Source organism: Theobroma cacao, chromosome 9 (assembly GCF_000208745.1).
Source record: "Theobroma cacao cultivar B97-61/B2 chromosome 9, Criollo_cocoa_genome_V2, whole genome shotgun sequence".
Classification (NCBI taxonomy): Eukaryota; Viridiplantae; Streptophyta; class Magnoliopsida; order Malvales; family Malvaceae; genus Theobroma; species Theobroma cacao.
In genome coordinates this window covers 20,657,852-20,679,128 of record NC_030858.1, presented here as the reverse complement: position 1 = coordinate 20,679,128, position 21,277 = coordinate 20,657,852, and the positions used below count along the sequence as shown (strand labels likewise).

The 21,277-nt window shown below is 33.1% G+C and overlaps 2 protein-coding genes and 1 long non-coding RNA gene across 4 annotated transcripts; 2 read left to right on the top strand and 1 right to left on the bottom strand.

Annotated features, from left to right (window-relative positions):
- LOC18589156 (U3 small nucleolar RNA-associated protein 21 homolog) lies at window positions 438-9,147 on the top strand. 2 transcript variants are annotated; one of them, XM_018128360.1, is made up of 18 exons: window positions 438-631; window positions 755-782; window positions 871-971; window positions 1,179-1,382; window positions 1,476-1,719; window positions 2,634-2,809; window positions 3,374-3,456; window positions 3,753-3,825; window positions 4,785-4,850; window positions 5,013-5,055; window positions 5,168-5,307; window positions 5,599-5,805; window positions 6,445-6,529; window positions 6,755-7,049; window positions 7,362-7,623; window positions 7,798-8,020; window positions 8,144-8,358; window positions 8,640-9,147. In XM_018128360.1, exons 1-18 carry the CDS (start codon window positions 539-541, stop codon window positions 8,787-8,789), a joined length of 2,688 nt encoding a protein of 895 aa, XP_017983849.1. In that variant the 5' UTR covers window positions 438-538; the 3' UTR covers window positions 8,790-9,147. The 2 variants fall into 2 exon arrangements, with proteins under 2 accessions (XP_017983849.1, XP_017983848.1); XM_018128359.1 differs by having other exon boundaries at window positions 438-664.
- Window positions 10,575-19,212, bottom strand: LOC18589157 (cycloartenol synthase). The gene is made up of 8 exons (XM_018128218.1): window positions 19,053-19,212; window positions 18,783-18,905; window positions 18,582-18,680; window positions 15,020-15,076; window positions 14,888-14,934; window positions 14,568-14,711; window positions 11,084-11,261; window positions 10,575-10,954 (listed from the first exon to the last, which is right to left on the bottom strand). The coding sequence occupies exons 1-8, from the start codon at window positions 19,188-19,190 to the stop codon at window positions 10,655-10,657; spliced, it is 1,086 nt and encodes a 361-aa protein (XP_017983707.1). The 5' UTR covers window positions 19,191-19,212; the 3' UTR covers window positions 10,575-10,654.
- LOC108663491 lies at window positions 10,758-20,935 on the top strand. The gene is made up of 3 exons (XR_001929585.1): window positions 10,758-10,921; window positions 11,946-12,120; window positions 19,072-20,935. It is a non-coding gene; the product is annotated as an uncharacterized LOC108663491 (long non-coding RNA).

The window sequence follows — 21,277 nt, the reverse complement described above, 5'->3', positions numbered from 1 at the left end:
AAAAGAAAAATACAAATGTATTAAACTTAAATATTCATAATAACCGTAATTTTGCTTATGAACATAATATTCTCAATAAATTATTTGTAAATCAAAAGTTACAATATTAATTTTTTCAAAATTTTATATAGTACTTTTTCATATATACCGAATATTGTAATATTATCTTTTAAACAATATAATATCCAACAATTATATTTTATTAAAAAATTAAAGTGATAAAATACCAAAAATACCGTTTCTTCAGATTTTCTACCCTTTTAGCTTGGTGGCCCCATTTCTTTGCTCCTCCCTCACTCTTTCTTAAGGAAAAAAAAAAAGACGAAAATGAAGAGAATAGGGTAAATGACAAAATTACCCAAACGAAACCAAATATATTACGTCTGTTGCCTCCTATCGTTTTAGTCGAATGTCTATGCCGTTTTACTCTTATAGTTCCAAAGCCCTAAACCCTCCTCCATCTCTGAAGAAAAGACTTACAAAACCGGGCCATTTGTGTGTCTGTCTGTGTTTCTTTGAATTGAAAGAAAAGAAAAGAATGGGGATATTTGAGCCATATAGAGCAATAGGGTACATAACCAGCGGAGTTCCTTTCTCTGTTCAGCGATTGGGCACCGAAACTTTTCTCACTGTCAGTGTTGGCAAAGCTTTTCAGATTTACAATGTAATCTTGTTGAGCTTTCTTTCTTGTTTTTTCGCTTTCCCTGAAGTTGCACATATTGACTTTTTTTCTTCTTTTGGCTCCCTCTTGCAGTGCTCGAAACTCAATTTGGTGCTTATCGGTCAGTTGTTTTTTTTTTTTCTCAATCTAATTTGAATTTCTCGTTTCTGTTTTTTTAATGTATGAACTAAGAGTTGCTATCCATATAGGCCCTCAGCTGCCCAAGAAGATTCGAGCTCTTGCTTCGTATCGTGATTTCACATTTGCTGCCTATGGGACTGATATTGCCGTATTTAAACGAGCTCACCAGGTTTATACTTATTCCTTATTCATTTTTTTTAACAAAATCAGCTTAGAGTCTAATGGAAAGTTCGGTTTTCAATAGGTAAGCCAATCCAAATCACTCGTTAGTCTCTAGAATCAGTTAATGCTTCACTGCCTTGTATAACATATGTGGAATCCTACTTTTTTTTTTTTCTTATTTTGGAGTCTGGTGGTAAAATCAATGCTTTGGCAGGTAGCCAATTGGAGCAGACACAATGCTAAAGTCAACTTATTGCTTTTGTTTGGAGACCATGTTTTAAGTGTCGATGCTGATGGTAATGTTTTCATCTGGACGTTCAAAGGAATTGAAGACAATCTTGCTCCGATTGGACATATCATGCTAGATGCAAAATTCACTCCTACTTGTATAATGCATCCAGATACTTACTTAAACAAGGTAACAGCCACCACTTTGTTGTTAATATAGTGATGGATGGATTTCAAATGTCACTATAATATGGCCATGTAAAACTGGGAACCATGTGAACAGGTTCTTATAGGGAGCCAGGAGGGCTCTTTGCAGCTTTGGAACATCAGCACGAAGAAAAAACTTTATGAGTTTAAAGGATGGAATTCGGGAATCTGCAGTTGTGTGTCATCACCGGCACTAGATGTAATTGCTGTTGGTTGTACTGATGGAATAATTCATGTTCATAATATACGTTATGATGAAGAAGTTATCACATTTAAACATTCTGCACGAGGCACTGTCACTGCCTTATCGTTTAGTACAGGTAATTCCTATTATGAAGCTTTCAAGAGCTATTTGCTTGGTTCTGGAGCTTTTTTTGTTATATAATCTATATTGCAATTTGCTTAGGCTGCAGTAGGGGTGTAATTGAGCTGACTTGATACATGCCGGGCTTGAGTTCGATTGAGCTTTATTTTGTTCTGCTTGAGTTTGGCTTGAAAAATAATCGACCTACTTGAGCTCAACTCAATTATGCTTGAATTTCATTAACTTAAGTAAAGAGCTCGTAACCTAACTCGGGCTTGAGCGCAAATTCAAAACTCAAAGAAAACTACAAAACATGTAAATATATTGTAAATATTAAAAAAATTTGAAAGCTTGAAAGGCTCACAAACCATTTGTGCTGAATATTACAAAGCTTGAACTTGGCTTGATTCATTGCTCGACCTCGGCTTGACAATGAAGGAGTCAAATTTGAGTATTCATTAAGCTGAGCCCAAATAGCTTGTTTTATTTACACCCATAGGTTGCAGCCATCATTTATCCTGGGAAGTAATTACAAGTTCATGGCTAAATTATGGAGGACATTTATTCTATCTAACCTGTTATCTTACAGTCAGATATGCAGCCTTTATTTATCTTGGGAAGTAATTAAAATTCATGGCTAAATTATGGACATTTATTTTATCTAACCTATTTTCTTACAGTCAGATATGCGGCAGTTTTCTTGGTCATTATTTAATCCCTTCACACTCAAAATTAAGAACCTTTTATGTCTCCAAGAGGTTGATCAACTTGTTAAATGATACTTTGTGCTTTTGCTCTAATCTCAAACAATCATAGAAGTTTGGGAATAGGGCTTTTGTTCAAGTTTTTCCTATTATAGAAATATATGTATTCTCTCTCTTCAAAAATGAAATATATGTTTACTCAAGTTGTGTGTTCTATATTCTTTAGATGGACAGTCTCTTCTAGCGTCTGGAGGTTCATCTGGTGTCATAAGCATATGGAATCTTGAGAAAAGAAGGCTTCAATCAGTCATCAGAGAGGCTCATGAAAGTTCTATTATTTCACTTCACTTTTTTGCTAATGAGCCTGTGCTGATGAGTTCATCAGCTGACAACTCAATTAAGGTATGATTAATTTAATATCATTCTCTTTCGTCTAACAGCCATTTGATGAAATTTCGTAGGCCTACAGTTTTAAATTGTCGAAGTAAGGTGAAACAGAATCAGGATGCAGTATATGGATTTAAGTTGCTTTGTATGATAAGGATATTTGAGGTTTAATGATACACACACACAGACACATATATATTATCATATTCAATGTTTTAGACCTTAACTATGGCAATAACTATGTTATGGTTTATTTAAGAATTGACTTCTACACAGATCTATGTATGCATCCCGTTAAATCTGATTCTTCTCGTTCCTAATTAGACAAGCAGCTGGGATTTTGTAGATACCTGTAGATTATTATCACCACTTCTTACTATTTGGTGGCTAGTTGATATTTTGATGCTAAACTTTGCTAGCAGAATTAGGCTGCATGCTTGCTATTTTATTACCAAACTAGATTTTCTTTCAGATTAGTGTGGAATGTTTATCAGTGTTTGTTTTTGCATTATGGTCTCTCCCTTGCATGATCATTTTATCTTATTGGGAGATGGATTTCTGAATTATTATCTTTGGTAGATGTGGATTTTTGACACTAGTGATGGAGATCCTCGTCTTCTACGGTTTCGAAGCGGACATAGTGCTCCTCCACTTTGCATCAGGTAACAGCAGTCTGCTTAGTTTTAGGCATGTGCAACATTCTATATATTCATTTTCCCCCTTTATTTCTTTGACAAGTAAAAATATATTAGAAGCCATTTTGAATAAGGTCAATGCAATTTCAGAAGGATACAAGCTAAGCTACTTGTGGTAGTACTCGCCATATGGCCTCTGAAATTCTAATTTGTAGTTACACTGAATTTCTATCTGGCCTGCACTTTCAAGTATTTCAAAAATTTGGGAGATTTTTTTTTTACTTCATCCTTGCCTTGTTGTAAATTCTACCTGCTTATGGCAGGTTCTATGCCAATGGAAGGCATATCCTGTCTGCTGGCCAAGATCGTGCTTTTCGCCTTTTCTCTGTCATCCAGGTTTGGTGTCTATAATCAGTAAAATTTTGTTTTGCTTCATGAATATATATGATATGAATGAAACTTCTGATTGACCATTGCACTAATTTATGTACATCCAAATAAGGCCTCCTTCATCAAAAAGTTTGCAATTCCTGATTGTTGTTGGCTGCAGTTGAATCATGCATTTAAGCAGATGATGAATTTCCCCAGCTCTCTTCATAAAGTACAAGATTTGTTTAGTAAAATGTTCTGTTCCTCAATTCTTGCTTTAATGGCAGTACAATCACAATCCATGTACAGGAAGAAGATAAAATGAAATTATACCCTGTCCATGCGTTGATAAGTTATTTTTGTCGTTATTTCAGATTTATCTAGATTGATAGTGTTGTTTGCTGTTTTTTCTTTTGTCTCGTACTGGTCATTTATGCATTAAATTGCTTCATTTTCTTATCTGCTTTCCAAGAAAGATTTCTTTTCTTAATCTCTGTTTGTTTCCATTTATAGTCTGTATCTTATAAAACTATGTTAACGGGTTTGTAATTAAAACATTGGACCCTAAGACATGCTGCTTGAAATTGACCATCATTTTTCTAAAATGGTTCACTAGCTGTGTATTATTTTTGGGGTAGGTTTTAGTACCTTCCTTGATTCCTAATCTTCACACTGGTCTTTTAGTTCTTTGATATGAATCTGCTCTTTGTTCCTATCGCTTAAATTGTCTGAATTAAATCTAGACTTGAATGCCATTTAATCTTTTTGTCTGATGCTAAGTATCTTTTCGCCCATGCACAACCGGATAAAATCCTTTATTTATTTAATCTGCCATTTGAAAAGAGCTTAGGTTTTGCTTCACATTACTCATTGTTTTGCTCTTACTCTTGCTTTATATCTATGAACTTCTATATTCACATGCTACTTCTCAATTCACCTAATTTTTTAATTTGTTGGTAAACAACTGTCAAATCTGTTGTGATCAGGATCAGCAAAGTAGAGAGCTTTCCCAAAGGCACATATCTAAGCGAGCCAAGAAACTCAGAATGAAGGTATGGCTGGGGTGACACATTGAACTTTTCTTACTAAGCTAGCATGAGTTATCTCAATATATATCTGCGTATACTACTAGTTTCTTCTGTTAATATTGGTACTGTTTGTCTATTTAGTAAATTCTTGTTTTCAGCTTCTTAGTTTCTTATTTTCAATTTCAGGAAGAGGAACTAAAATTAAAGCCAGTTATTGCGTTTGATTGTGGTATGATCTTCCACTATATGCTGTTTTATCATTTAGAAACATAGATGAGATTTGCAACATTTCAAAGTGATCTAATTTTGGTGTCCCCTCTTCCTCTCATATGTAAAAAAAGCTGAAATTAGGGAGCGAGATTGGTGCAATGTGGTTACATGCCATATGGATACTGAACAGGCATATGTGTGGAGACTTCAAAATTTTGTGCTTGGTGAGCATATCCTGAGACCATGTCCTGAAAATCCCACACCTGTGAAGGTTATGCTTGATCCAATTCCTATACTCAGTAATTATTGCATTTTTATTTATTAAGATCTCTAATAATATTTCTCTTGCACCAAAATATAGAATACATAGAATGCTCTTTCTGAAATTTGTGTATTTTTTAAATTATAGACAAGATGGCTAAACTATTCCACTTCATTTAAAAATCAAGCAGCAAAATACTGCTGATATTAGACTATTCAAAGATGAGCAAAAGCCTGCTCGAAATTAGCATTTCTTGAACTATATGAATTGCAACTGATGATTTGTTCTAGCTGGTTGCAGGCCTGTGCCATCAGTGCTTGTGGTAATTTTGCTGTTCTAGGGACAGCTGCTGGTTGGATTGAGAGATTCAATCTCCAATCAGGAAGCAGTCGAGGTAGTTATCTGGACATGTCAAAAAGAAGTGCTCATGATGGAGAGGTCATTGGAGTTGCTTGTGATTCTACAAATACGTTAATGATAAGCGCAGGATATCATGGAGACATTAAGGTATATTCTTTCCTAGATAATTGTTCTACTTTCCTAATCTAAACACTGACTTCAAACAGTAATATGTGGATATAGTTGTTTTAAATGAGAAACATTTGACCTCCTTCTTTTGTCAACTAAGAATACATTATAAAAATTAAAAAAATAAAGAAAACGGAGGGCCACTGCCTTTTCTGTGTCATTTGCCACTCAAGCTCTTTAACTTGATAAGTGTGTTCTGCCTGGAAAGGTGTGAACTGCTGCTGCTAAATTGCACTACCCCTTATGGCCCAAGCACACTCCTTGGCGACACTGGACACCAAATTGTACCGAATTTTTGTGAGTTGGTCGAAAGTGGTTGTTTATGCCCTCTGCATAGCCCAAGGTAGAATTTGGCTAAAAATAAAATTGTACCTCGGGAATGGGCATTTATAAACCTTATAGAGGCTGTATATTGTGGTTGTTGTGAGGAAAACATTTTTACCACCTTTTGTTTTTTTGTTCCCAACAAGAAAGCATTTTTAGCACCTGATGATCCACCTTTATTTGTGTCTACTTCGAAATATTTCCCAGCTACTAGCAACAAGTTCTGATGGAAACTTATCCTAATTTATAAACTTTACTGGATATTATAATTCGTCAAATTGATACTCTCTGCAGGTATGGGATTTCAAGGGACGTGAACTAAAATCTAGATGGGAAATTGGATGTGCTGTTGTTAAGATTGTTTACAATCGTCTAAACGGTAGGTGCTTCTTTTGATCTTTCTAATTATCGGCGTTGAACCCTGGTATTTTCTATGTGTGTGTGTGTGTGTTTTGTGTGCATGTACTCCTGCAGCTATGTGGTTGCTCTGTCTATGCATTCCAATTTCTTAGTCTTTTCATTGTCTTTAGATCATATTTTTTTGTTTTGAAAAGTTTTAGATCATATATTTAGCAACTGCTTTTATTTTGACCTTATTTTGCAGGTCTTTTGGCCACTGTAACTGATGATTTGCTTATCCGTATATTTGACGTTGTGGCATTAAGAATGGTTCGTAAATTTGAAGGCCACACAGACCGTATTACTGATTTGTGTTTCAGTGAGGATGGCAAATGGCTTCTATCATCCAGCATGGATGGGAGTCTGAGAATTTGGGATGTTGTCTTAGCCAGACAAATTGATGCTATAAATGTTGATGTGTCTATCACAGCATTGTCCTTGTCACCAAATATGGATGTTTTAGCAACTACCCATGTTGATCAGAATGGGGTTTATCTGTGGTAAGTTTTCAATTTTGTCGCCTTTATCTTTATAGGTGAAAGAAGTTGGCTATTAGTTGAAGTTATCTTCTTTGTGATCTTTCTATTCACACTGAGTAGCTGAAAAACCTGAAGAAGCTCATTGATGTGATGTGATGCATTTCTTCTAGTTAAACAACATGAATGATAATTTTTACTATTGGAAAAATGTAAAGAGGATAAATGCGATACATTTTAGTCATTCAGAATGTACAGTATACAGGTGTTCCTTGTGACTATATTTTGGCCTTATATCTTAGTAAGAAGAATTAAGTGGGTGGCAATTCTGATCAGGGTTAATCAGTCAATCTTCTCTGGCGCTTCAAATGTGGATTCCTTTGCAAGTGGAAAGGAAGTTGTAAAGGTCAAGTTGCCATCCATCTCATCTATGGATGGATCTCAAACTGAGGATTCTAATGAACCTGTTGTGGACAACTCAGTTTCGAAAGACACCTCTGTTTCTGCAACTTTCATTAAGCAGATACCAGAACTAGTTACTCTCTCACTATTGCCAAAGAGTCAATGGCAAAGCTTGATCAATTTAGACATTATAAAGGTCTGTCTTTACTCTGCCTGAATGCTTTTATCTTAAGTATTTAGGTATTGAAAGTAGAGATGCTAATATATGTTCATACATCATTATTTTGCCTCTATGTATAGTTTAGGTAGGGTTCTGCAAAGATTGACTCCATAAATTGCATTATTAAAAAAAGAAAAACCATAATTGCAGGTTCGCAACAAACCAATTGAGCCTCCCAAAAAACCTGAGAAGGCTCCTTTCTTCCTGCCTTCAATTCCATCTCTTTCTGGAGAGATACTATTCACGCCTAGTGAGCCAGCTGATGGGGATAATGAAGCAAAAGACAATGAAGTGGAAAAGAATGACAGGAAATTTGACATGCCACCGTCTCCATTTTTGCAACTTCTTCAGTCTTCCGCTGAGATGAAAAACTGTAAGTACTAGAAAATGCCATTATTTTCTGACTTTAGCTGAAAGGTTTCACTGTTGAAATTTTACCAAATATTTGTGGCAAACATATTGCAGCTCACATTTTGTGTGCTTAAACTTGTTGCAGTTTCAGCATTTACTGATTATGTTAAAGGTTTATCTCCTTCGACTTTGGATATGGAGCTTAGGATGCTTCAAATTATAGATGATGAGAATCAGCAAGAACTTGATAGCCGACCTGAGATGATTTCAATCGAACTGCTATTGGACTATTTTATTCATGAGGTCTCCTGCAGAAACAACTTTGAGTTCATACAAGCACTTATCAGGTTATTTCTGAAGGTATTGGTTTCTTACCTTATTTAAAGGAATTTTGTTTTCTGGTAAAAAGATTTCAGTCATTGGCCACTTTGGTATGATGTAGGTTTTGTAAATTGTACGAGTGGCAATGAGCTCAAAATTCTGAAGTCGGAAAGTCTCAATAGTGTTTGAGCTGGCTTTCCTTGATTAATATGTTCACTGCTACTTTTGAGCAACAATTAGAGTTATGTGTAATATTCTGGCTCACTTTCTTATGTTAAAGCTAGAGGGCTTATGTTGGTTGTTCTTTGATGTAATGTCAGATACATGGCGAAACTATACGATGCCATTCAAAGTTACAAGGCAAGGCAAAGCAGCTCCTTGAAATTCAATGTGACGTATGGCAGAGAGTAGATACATTGTTTCAAGGAACAAGATGCATGGTCACTTTCCTCAGTAATTCACAATTTTGAAGTGGCAGGCAGATAATTTTTGTGAGTTGAATGAATTTTTGGGATGCAACATGATTTAACTTGACCAATAGAATGAAAGTTCCAGTTCCTGCAAATGGCCATGAATTGTCTTTAGACCCCATTTATTTCTTGTTGCAAGTGTAGAGGAGAAAAGGAGATCTGGTCCGCAGAGGAGAGGAGAGGAGGATGCATGGTATTTTGCTTGTATCATCCCTAGTTTTAGTTATTAAATTACCAGTATTTAGTAATGTATTCACCCATAACCAAAAGACACATTTCATACATTTATTTGTATTTATTATTTTGTCACGTGCTTTTTTCAATATTAACTATAGATAAATTTAAAGTATACTTTTCCAAAAAAAAATAAAAGTATAAATGATTAAATTTTGTAATATTAATTTATAAATTATTCAGTATTATTAGAATTAAAAATATTTCATTCTCAAATTCTGTGCAACTTTTATTTTAATTGAGTTAATATTTAATTAATAGGTTGGAATAAAATTTGTCTTAGGTTTTGGTTGGTGGATTATGTTAGAAGTAAATAATTCTCTTATAAAGTAATCTAATATAATTAAATTTTGGGCATCTAAAAGATCAATTTTATTTTTTTAAAAATAATTTTAAAATAATTTGTATTCCTCAACCTAGATATACAAAAATTTTTATACACAAAAAAAATTAGTTAATTAAATAAAAATGTTAAAGTTTAAAAAAATACTTTTAAAATTTTAATTTAAATGCATGAGAATAAATATAAAAATATGTAAATCTAATGTACAATGTCCAAAAACATAGAAATCAACTTGAAATAAATTATAATGATTTTAAATGCAATGAAAAGTAATTATAAGGACAACTTTATTATGGTTTATTGTAAATAAGTAAGATGTATGGTAAAGTAGAAATTAGTCTTTCTAAAAGTATAACATAAATGTATAAAAATAAAGAAAAAAATCATATTATTTATTGTAAAATAGAAAAATACATTATTTTTTGTAAATAACTTTTAAAGTAATTTCTATCCTTCAACTTAGCTATTAAAAATTCTTACACAAAAAATATAATTTTGAAAAATTAAAGAAAATGTTAATGTTAACAAAAATATTATTTTAATTAAAACGTAAACATGGGAGCATAATGAATTTTATGTAAAATTCATAAAATGTGTTATAATTTAGTTAAAATATATTATAATTATTTTAAACATAGTAAAAGGTAACAATAAGTATAATTCGATTACAGTTTAACATAAAGAAATTAGATACATCGTAAAATTGAAATTAATCTTCCTACAATCTTAACGTATATGTGTAATAATAACAGTAAAAATTCTTATAATTTATTTTATAATAGAAAAACCTAGTTTTTTTTTGTAACAAATAATCAAGCATCGGGGCAAATTCATGCTAATATTAATTAAAAAATAACTTTTTATTTGTTAGCAATTTCTAGAACAATAAAAAAAAATTATTTTTAAAAAATTATAAAAGATTAGAAAATTCATAAAATAAAAAATATATTTAGATTTTTTAAAAAATATAAGATATTCTTTGTTATGATCACGATTTTTTAAATTATAAAAATTATTTCTTTTTTTTAATTTTTAATAAACTTTTAAAAATAAAAAAATTACTTCCAATTTCTTTTAAAAAATCTCTTTTAGTTTTTTATATTTTGGTTATNTTAATAATTAAAATTAATTTGATAATAAAATATATAATTTATTTGTTCAAATTTTCAAATACTATGATATATTTACATGTGATAAAAAATCAAAAGTTTAATAATTATTTTGGAAAGATTCAAAGTTTGAACACAATCACACATTGTGTTTGATTTATTTACAGGAGTGGGTCCGTCTAGGCCTGTTTGAGTTGTGAGGGAGAAGGAAGCAGAAGGCGGTTAAGGTAGTGCCCAAGGGCCCATATGGGAAATATATTTCTGTAGGCTGAGTAGCTGATCATGCAATTCTTATTGAACACTCCAATGATGTCCTGCTGCGGGAATTCTCCATTTTCCAACTGTGAATTCAGCAACACCTTGGCTGCGCGATGCAATGGTGTTGGATCTCTCTCCGCCTGTCCAGCTTCCATCAGAGCTAACATTGCCCATGCAGTCGTCACCAGGTGCGCTCTGTTTCCTTCCAAATTAGTGTACTCCTGTTCTTCAAAAAACAAACCCAGTAATTCTTGTACATAGATATGCTACAGCTGTTACAAAACCCAGGACAGTAGCAAGAAAACCATAGTAAGCTGCAATGCCATTGAACAAATTGAAAGGAAGTCGACCTTATTTTGGCTGGATAGATAGCTCTCTCCCCACCCACCAGATTCAAGCTGCTTCGACAGTAAGAAATCACAGGCTTTTCTGATGCTATGACAGTTGTGATAGGTCCTATCGCCAGCTACCAGCCCCTTTATCCCAAACCATGTTCCGTAGACAAAGCAAACTCCCCATGACCCATACCTAATTACACAATGTCACTAATCCTTGACAACAAACTCATATCTACATTTTTCTACAAATATTCTTTACTCAACACGACAATGAGTTAAGAAATCAACAAAGCAAATGCTGCCAATGGGATGTGTTTTTGCTTCTTGAAATGCCTTTTTGCCTCTTGCTTCAAGGAATCACTGATAAATTTTCTCTTCTTTTTTGGGTTTTTACCCATCAAGAGATCTAGCAACCTACTGGTAAAATATGGCTTTTAGAATGTCGAATTCAAGAGAACGGTTATTGAATGTTTTGGAACTTTGGATTGGTGAAGTTGCCCAATACAATCATTATAAATTCTGTTTTTTGAATTATAATTAAGAAAAATTTTTAAGTATCTCTTCTTGTGGGTATAAACTGTCAAGAATCATGTAAATGCTTGTGTTTCTTGTTCGGCATTCCTTTCTTTTCATAAATAGATTTGCTCTATATCAAATACACTAGGATCTAATTCCCAAAATCTAGCATCAAAACACCCAATATTACCGTCTTTGCAAATATTGCAAAAGGTGATTATGCTCTTGGTGCTAGATTTTTAGTGTGCATTGTAAGGGTTTGATAAATTGCTCATGCATTTGCACAATACCTTCAGTGTATGGTGTATCAGTTTGATTTTGTTGATTCAATAGGTTTACTAGAGCTTGTTGGTGCTAGGGACAAGTCATTGAAGAATTCATTGGCAAATGAAAAACGTGATGTTGGAGAAAGCTTGTCGAGTCATAAGATGTAGCAGAAAAGACTACCAAATTGGAATTGTGACTCAAGTTGGAGAGTAAATATATGCCAAATCTCTCAAAAATGATTGAGCTTCTGCACCCTCAAAATGAAGGTACACTCAATATAACACACCTTGATGATTTTGATTCTATTATTCTGAATCTAAAGAAGATATTATAAATTTGATAACGAGAACAAAGCTTGGATTGTATTTTTATTATTGCCTCCTTTTTTATAAAAATTTATTCAACATTATATTCATGAGAAAACATTTATCTTGAAAATTTGAAAATGGCCTTGAACTTTAGCGAGTTGAGAAAGAAGTTGTTCAATGAAGAAGGTAAAAGCAATCAGGAGAAAGTCTTGTCATCGGAAATCCTAGGATGATGGTTCAAATAACAATTCCATGGGCTTGAATAGGCCCCAATTGGGAGGATTCCTTGGAAAACCCAAGCTTGAGCCCCACCCAACCAAACCATGTACATAATGGTTTATTGAAAAGTAATAAAAGTATCTTCATATTAACTTTTAATATTTGGAAAGAAAGTTAAAGTTAAATAGAATTTTATTTATTAGTAAAATAATGTTTTGGGTCAGGCCCATCCAGGCTCACCCAAAAAATTTAAAGTCCAAGCCTAACCTGAAGTGCATGAGTCTACAACCCGGGTGAATACTCTGGTCCTTGGACACCTATAGGTTCAAGTAAGAGGTCATTGTAGCTCTCTGAAGAAATTTTATTCTTGAGTTATATGGAGTTTGAGACGTAAAGAGTGATGTAATGGAGATTATGAATTATAGGAATAAGCCAAGTAAAAGCTTTATTCAGAGAAATGGACATTATAAAAAAAATTCATACAGTTTGCCATATTAAAAAGAATGAGAGATTACTAGTTTTGTATTAATTTTGAAATACTTGAAATTATGTGTTTTATTGAAAAATTTATTTCTATAAATTCAAAATTTCCACCTAAAGTTAGCTCCAAATTCTCAATTTAAGTATAAGCAAAATTCTCAATTAAGATTCATGTGAGTTTTGAAGAGCATCAGGCATGTAACACTTAAGCTCACCGTTATTAATATAGATACTACTAATTTTAGAGTCCAAACATCAAATGCTCGAATCTGAGTTTTTAGGATTAATGATACACTTGCTAAGTGTATCGATACAACTCTTCAAAAACAAGGGAATTTGTTGACATAGAATCCTTTATTGATATATTGATAGTGGAGTAAATATTTTACTAAAAGAAATCCAAGGAAAATGAGTGAAGCGCCTTATAAATCAACTTCAAATCATTGTATTAGATCTCTCGCTCACTAGTTTTCTATCTTGATTCAAGTTTATTGTGCATTTCTTTATATATTTTCATCATATTTTCTTCACATATTTCAGGAATTTGGAGACAATCCAATTCATCCCCTTCTTGTTTTTTTTGATCTACACTTTAGCAAGCAATATGCAGTTCATGGAGTTAATTGGTGTATGGATTATCCCAATAAAAGTCAGTAAAAGGAATTAAGTGAACTTTTAGAAACACGTGGGTATTGCAAATTTGTATTTGATTTAGGATCAAAACAGTTGTTTTGTTGTTTTGATAGAGTCATGGGTTTTATGGATTCTAATTTCGTGTGAGACTTGGTAAGTTGAGATATTTAATCAGTTATAGCTTAGTTCCCCCAAGAGAAATTTGTAGTTGGAAGGCTCTATGGTTTACATTGCCTTATCTACTACAGAATGAAAATACATAAAATTATCGAAGATGAAAGACCTATGGTCAGAGGGGCTAGTTGATCATCTTAGCTTACTATAGGATTCAATTGTTATGTTTTCTAACAGCTAAATACCATTCACATAATTAGGAATTAAATATTTTGTGAGCAGCCTACGCATAAATTAGAATGGCAAATTTTGCTTGTTTGAAATCATGTGTATCAATGAGATATAGTTGTCATGAAGGTTCCCACTATCAAGGATCTTGCAAAAGTGCATGTTGACCAAGCCTATCCCTGCTCCCAAATTCAAGCATTGTTTGGTATTTGTATTAAGTCAGTTAAATCCTTTGATTCTATCTGTGAAGAAGAATTTGGTGTTTAAGTTGTTTGTTATGGTGAGCTTGGAGGAATTTCAAGTTGTTAAAAGAAAAATCCTATATTGTGGGTTGAAGAGCCCTTTCAAATTTGATTTAGGAAGGTGTTCCTTTAACTTGAGCATGAACAACTTACCACTAAGATACTAATGCTGAGATTTTTTGGACATATTATGACATAAGGGGCCTTCCTACAAGCCTTTTAGGGTGTAGAAACACGGTAGACAGACTATTAGGTGTGATGGTTAGGATTTGGTGAGGTTGAGTGCTAAAATTGTTCTCAACTCCATCGTTTATAGAGGGATCTCTTATCATCTCTTCGAAAAAGCATGCGGTGAGCTCTTGAACTAAAAAAAATCTATATCTTCCTTGTTGTGAGATTAATTTCATTCCTTCAATTGATTTGCTTTATATTAATAACCTTGAGGTCTAATGCAATAAAATGCTTCAAGAAAAAGTTCAGAAAAGTTACCATGATCCATCAGGTAGTTGTATACTTTCAATGAAGTTGATTGCTTTTGCAACACAAGCTTCTATTTCTTTCTTTTTATAACTTGGATGCAGCTTCAGAAATAATTTAAGGCTTTGAATAGCTGCCGAAGTGCATTCCACATACCTGTAAAATCAAATTTTGAGTGATTAAAGCATAATAGACATGCATGATATATGCTTGAATTATATTAAAATTATGTGGTGTCAGTAATAGCAAAACAATCAGTTATGGCCCAAAGTATCCCCAACCAAAACGAAAATATAGCAAAAAAACGTAGAGGAAGTATTTGTCGATCTTACTGATAGTCAATGATGATATCTCGAAACAATTCTGCTGGATTGAACATCTATAATATAGGTGAAAAACAGTTGAAGCTCAAATAAAATTCTCTCATTTCTTTACAGTGTAAATGGATGAGAAACTATTCTTACTTCCAACCATGCGTAAGATCTTGTGAGCTCATATGATGCAAAACCACCGCTGTTGTTCTGTAATTTAAGAACAAGTGATATGCCAAATATTGCAGTTAGGAAGGATTATTACTAAATATGTTGGCAAAGAAGTTTAAAAACACCATAAAATGCGCTTATATGTTTGTTATGTGTCCATTTAATCATAAATAAGGGACTTAATATTAAATTGTTAAGCTAATATAGTTACTTAAATGGACATATGTAAAACATATAAACCTGCTTCTGAAGTTTTTAAACTCTATCGTCGATATAAGATATCATCCATCTTGTTATGAATATGATTGAACATATACTTTAGAGATTTATTAAAATATGCCATGAGTTTAGCGAGAAACTCCAAGCCTCATTTATTTCAATAAGCATTTAAATTATAAAGTGTTGACTTATTTTTGTACTTGGGCTAATAAGTCAATATATATGATCTTTTGTGAGTATTGATTTAATCCTACTAATATATAGGGCAAAATACCCTCACCTCTTAAGTTTTAATTGATATTCTAGGCGAGTCCGTTAGTTTTCAAAATGGATACTTTACCTCAAAAAATATTTTTCGCTTAACACATAGGTGCAACTGTTAGTCAACTGTTAGTGTTTCCGTTAGTTTGATGACATGATAATATCAAAAGGATAATTTTATTCTTTATTAATTGTAAAAATTATTATTATATAGTTTTTTTTCCAAAAAAAAAAAACAAGTGAGCACCAGATCTAGTGCTCCCCAAGGGAGGGGAGCACATGGCAATATCAAAAGGATAATTTTATTCTTTATTAATTATAAAAATTATTATTATATAGTTTTTTTTCCACAAAAAAAAAAAACAAGTGGGCACCAGATCTAGTGCTCCCCAAGAGAGGGGAGCACCGATCAGTGCTCCCCTCTCTTGGGGAGCATCAGTGTTTTCTATTTTTTTTTTCAAAAAAGAAAAAATAATAATAATTTTTAAAATTAATAACAAAGAAAGGGTATTTTAGTCTTTTCATATTTTTTGTTAACGGTGTTTACACTTTTGGAGTAGATTGTCTATTTCGAAAACTAATGAATTGCTTAGAATTATGACCAAAAGTTAGGGGAGTGAGTATTTTACCCTAATATATACAAAGGGAACATTTGCTCATAGTGGGAACAACTTGGTTGTTGTATTCACAGCTATCCAAAAGGGTCATCTTTTTATCTATTGCATATTTTCATGTTGACTTTTTCAGCCATCAAAGTGGGTTGAAAGATCACCTGTGGCATTTATTAATCTTGGAAATATGCTTATGTCTTGGTCTAAAAAGAAATAAGATTTTGTTAGACTTTTCACTCTTATAAATGAATAAATTGTTGCAAGTAGTTGTTCTCAAACTTACTACAAGAGGCAATAATTGCATGACTTTTGTATGTTCATGCATCGAATTTCTATCTTTCGTGCCAATAAATGTGCCTTTACTATCATCAAGAATTCTGTTTAGCATTCACACACTCAACACAGAAACATAAGATATCACTCTACTTGACTCATGTGCACTAAACATTTAATTGACTATTTTGGTCTGACCAAAAGAGTAAAATGGGTTATTTCTATTATATTTTCCTTTTTGGCTTTTTGTTAGCTTTAAAAGGGTAAAGACTTACTGCATACTCGGTGCAAGTTAAAAATCTAATGCTAAACCTTGAGCAGTTTATTTATTTATTTTATTATTACTATGATATTATTAAGGGGATAATGTCATATTTGATCCTTGAAGTATAGAAATTGTCTAATTTAGTACTTGTATTGAAACAATGTGCAAGTGATACTTGAACTTTTATTTTGTATATTAATGTGGCCCAACGTCTAAACATTGTTAACCAAGTGCAATGACATGTCAACAGCCAATCAAAACTCACCATCTGGCTAAAATGCCACGTCAAATATGAAATTATCCTATTATTAAATAATTATTCTTCATACATATTGGATGGGCCAGGCTTCAATATTTTAGCCGAGGCTTGCCCAATGGTCCTATAATAGTCTCCAAGCCCTTTGGACGGCATGAGCTTATTCCATAAGAATATTTTTTAGTCATGATTGTCTACTAATTAACTCTTGATTTGCCTCTCATAAAGAACATTTATTGACTTCCTACAATTATTTCAACAACTTTCTTCTTTGATTCCAGAACACATTTACACCTCTTTCGTCTTATCTGAACAAAATTCTTACCATTTCAAATTACTTGTCAAGCATTGAGGCTCTACTCCAGTAGTTGTACATTCTTGACTATCTTTTTGTGTTTAACCCTTGCTACATTGCATGTCTCAGCGACACTCTAGTTTACTAAACATCCCTGCCAATGCCACTTTTCCAACTTTTTTCATTGCATTACTGTTGCTCTAAATTTGTGCAAGCACTAGTTTCTTTCTATTTCTTGATTCTTGATGGTCATGTCAATGCTTATAGCCATGAACCTTACTGGAAAACTGCTGCTTCATTACCCTTGTTATGCATCTTTGCCACCTCAAACCTGTCATTATGGACTAACCTACCACAATAGTAACATATCGTGGATGTAAAACCTTTCATATTGAAGTATATCCACATGTCTTCATCTCTTTCCAGCTCCACAGTTAGATGCATACATAGCTTGTTCAATAGTTTTGCAATGTCTAACATCATCCCTATGCACATGTATTATAATAGATTCTAGAATGCCTATCTCAGCTAGTGTTAGCCAACACGATCCTTCCTACTTATTTATTTTAAAAAATTATTGAAGGTAAACTAGAGTTGAAAAGCAATATGGTTGAAGGAAATTTCAATCTACCTTTTAGGGTTTTTAGCATTAGAATATGATCTTCCAAATTTCATCACCTGCCTCCAATATGGTCCTTTAGCTTTCCTTCTTTGATCAAAACTAGAAAAAGAAAAGATTATCTTCTACATCTTATACATTCATCGCACTCTTGAGTGATTTCATGATATAAACCTTCTGCGTAGTTCTTTGAGTAATTGTCTAACTAGACAAGAAGTATTCCACAATTTAATTAAAGACAATTGCTAGACTTGAACCATTGCTCCATCTTATTCCTTATTTTTTAATGATAAACAAGAGAGACTAGAAATTAAACCACAAAGGTGTTCTTGTGTGAACTTAACGATGAGTGATCTTGGTTTAGGATTTTTAACCATGTCTTATTTTGCATGAAGATTATGGCTACACTGTTTTACTCCCTTTGTCCCTTAGATACTATCTTGTTTGCATACTTTTAGTTGTCTCATATTAGTGTCTCGTTTAAAAGGTTAAAGAAAAATGTTCCTAATTTCCCTTATTACCCTTAATTATAACCACTAACTTTCTTCTCTTTTTTCAAGTCAAGGGTAATACTCTAAAGAAAATTTGATATTAATGAAAGCCAAAATTCTACTTAAAATTTCTTAAACTTCGTGTAAAGTCAAAACAGGACTATTTATATGGGACGGAGGGAGTAACAGTCATGAGGTATAACCATTGCACAAGTGTCACCGTAAATTAGTAAACTAAGTAAATCAGATATTACCTGTAAAGATAAAATAACATTAACAGCATCATATAACTGATCTGGTGTAATCTTTACGTCCACAACGTCAGATGGCATTCTTGATAACAAGAGTGCTGCCTACAACCAATCAGGAATTGTTAGCCCAAATCGTCAAACAGAAACCATACTCCTTTGATTCATCATATGAAGAAAATCTTTAAGGAACAGGGGCAAAGGTACCTTCAAACCTTCCGATGTGCAATCTGATACAATCCAGCCATTATCTGGTGTTGAGAAAGGCCATCCTCCCTTCGAAATGTGGCGATACCAGGAATTAAGGTTGCCGCCACTTTTTTCTTTGACCTGAATTGAAACAACATTGAATTTGAAGAATTATTCATACACTTATAATCTAAATTATAGTGCAACTAAAAATTGTGTAATGTAGCTTGATGGTTGAGAAATGATACAACTTATACTAAAAACATTTTAAATGTTGCTAATCCATACTTGTGTGTTTTTGATGAAGTTGTGAGCTTTCTTAAGCATTGGACCATATTCCTCGACAAGGTTGGTTGCCAAGATTGCTTGAACAGAAAAAGCAACATCCCATTGTTGAGATCCGTTGTATCCCTGTGATAGGTACATACTTGTTAATCTATATCAATAAATATGTTTATAATCTTCCAATTTTGACCAAGCAAAACCTCTGTTAGTGTGGTAGCCAAAAGTCTGATTCAATCTCTGCAAGAGAAGAAACCTGCATTGTAACTGAATACCTGCATTTTCATGCCATCTTCAGCCACCCAGAGGTAATCTTTAATTCTTGAAAGGTGACACTTGTATGCCTCTGAGTTTGGGTCCTCTACCCAACAACATACCATGTTTAGTACCTGATCAATAAAATATACATCACTTATTTTGTTTTAGTAAAGGGCCTATTAGTTTTACTAAGTAGAGAAAAGGTAGGTTTTCGCATGTTGCCCAAGCCAAAATCCAAATCAATATAACCTAGACATGTAAAGCCCACCTAGCTTACATTTCGAACATAAGAAGGACCCATTTTGAAAATAATAATAATAATAATAATAGGAAAAGAAACTGAAAACTCGGATAAATTGAGATTAAGTTTATTCGAAACAAGTAGCTACCTTATTAACAGGGCCAAGGCAAATATAACGAGAATTTTCATCCTCGTAGTGGATATGTTGCATCACAATGTCAAGAGCCTTTTGTCTTAGCTTAGAGAAGGGCCATTTCATGAGAAAAGGTTCTCCAACCTTTTGAAGACAGCCCCATAATATGTTTTGTATCATGGGATGTGGATAGTATAGGTCTTCCTGCAAAATCATTTGTCAAAAGGCCAATTTTAATAGTCTAAGTAAAAAAAAAAAAAAAAAAGTTTAGGGGCATGCACTTTAACATGATGAATTACTATTACACTGAATAAAGGGGGGAATGGATCCCCAACCAAACCTGCCCTTAGTTCTTAGCAAATGATGTATTAGAATATTTACTATACGATATATGGAAATCTTTTTCTACATATCTATTTGCATGCCCAGAAGAGCCCTAATAGACCTTATATTTACATTTCAAAAGTTTGTATTGGTTTTGAGAAAATTAAGATTTTTATGTGGGAGTGCGAAAAAAGAAAAACGGAATATGATAAATGGTATCAACTCTCAATGTATAATATAAGCTAACATAAAAATGGACATTTGAAATAATTTGGAGAAATTTATTAAGGGTTTCGTGGTTGTTTGTCCTAAAAATGAAAAGCTGATTTCCTAAAGTAGGATCAAATAGTCACAAAATTTTAAATTAGTGTAGATATGAATTTTCATGAGCTTTTTTCCGTTTAGCAATTGCATTTAATTAAGAAAAATTGAAAGAAACCATTTATACCATTAACTAACAGTTGTCATGTGGCCAAAACTTGGACATGCTTTATGTCCATGTGGCAAAAAATGACATGTGACAACTTGGTTTTTTATTTTCTGTCTACCTCTCTAGTGAGGGAATCTGATGCCAGCAGTGGCAACCATCAGCACGTTGGGGGCAAATGAGGTGTGATCATGTCAGTTCGACTGTTGGTCAAGCTCGTTGGGGCCAAATTAGCCTTGCGTGGCATGCTCTAATACAAGCAAATTTGATAATCAATAGCTCAGGCTGAATCAAGCCTTGCTGCGCCAAAAGTGATATTACTAATACTAGGTCAAGTTCACTATTTGTTAGAGGTCTTCTAGATTCGGTTTTAGAATGACCTCTTCTTTGGCATTTAAGTTTGCATCTGCATGTAAAGCAACAGGAATGCTAAGTTGACCCTTGATTATTTCTGGGGATGAATGTTTTATGTTGTGTCTTAATCTTTGAATGATTGAAATTATATATTCTTGATACTAGAAACTATCAGTCCTTTGTACCTCTGACTAAAATACATTGCATATTCGATTTGTTGAACTACCCCTAAATTGTTTGCTACACTCTAATTTCATGGTAGGTTATAAAAGCAAATGTGATTGAATTCATTGAAGGGTGTGTTGATCAGTTATGCTTTCATTGCCATGTTTTAAACATGTTAGCCTTTTCTCCATATAACTCTATGATAATATGCTAAACACATGGATGAGCATGTGTGCTAAGTTGGCCCTTTAATCATTTGCAAAGATAAGCACTTTGTAAAACATGTTAGCCTTAGTCATCCAAGTTTTTCATTCCCCTCACCATTTTAG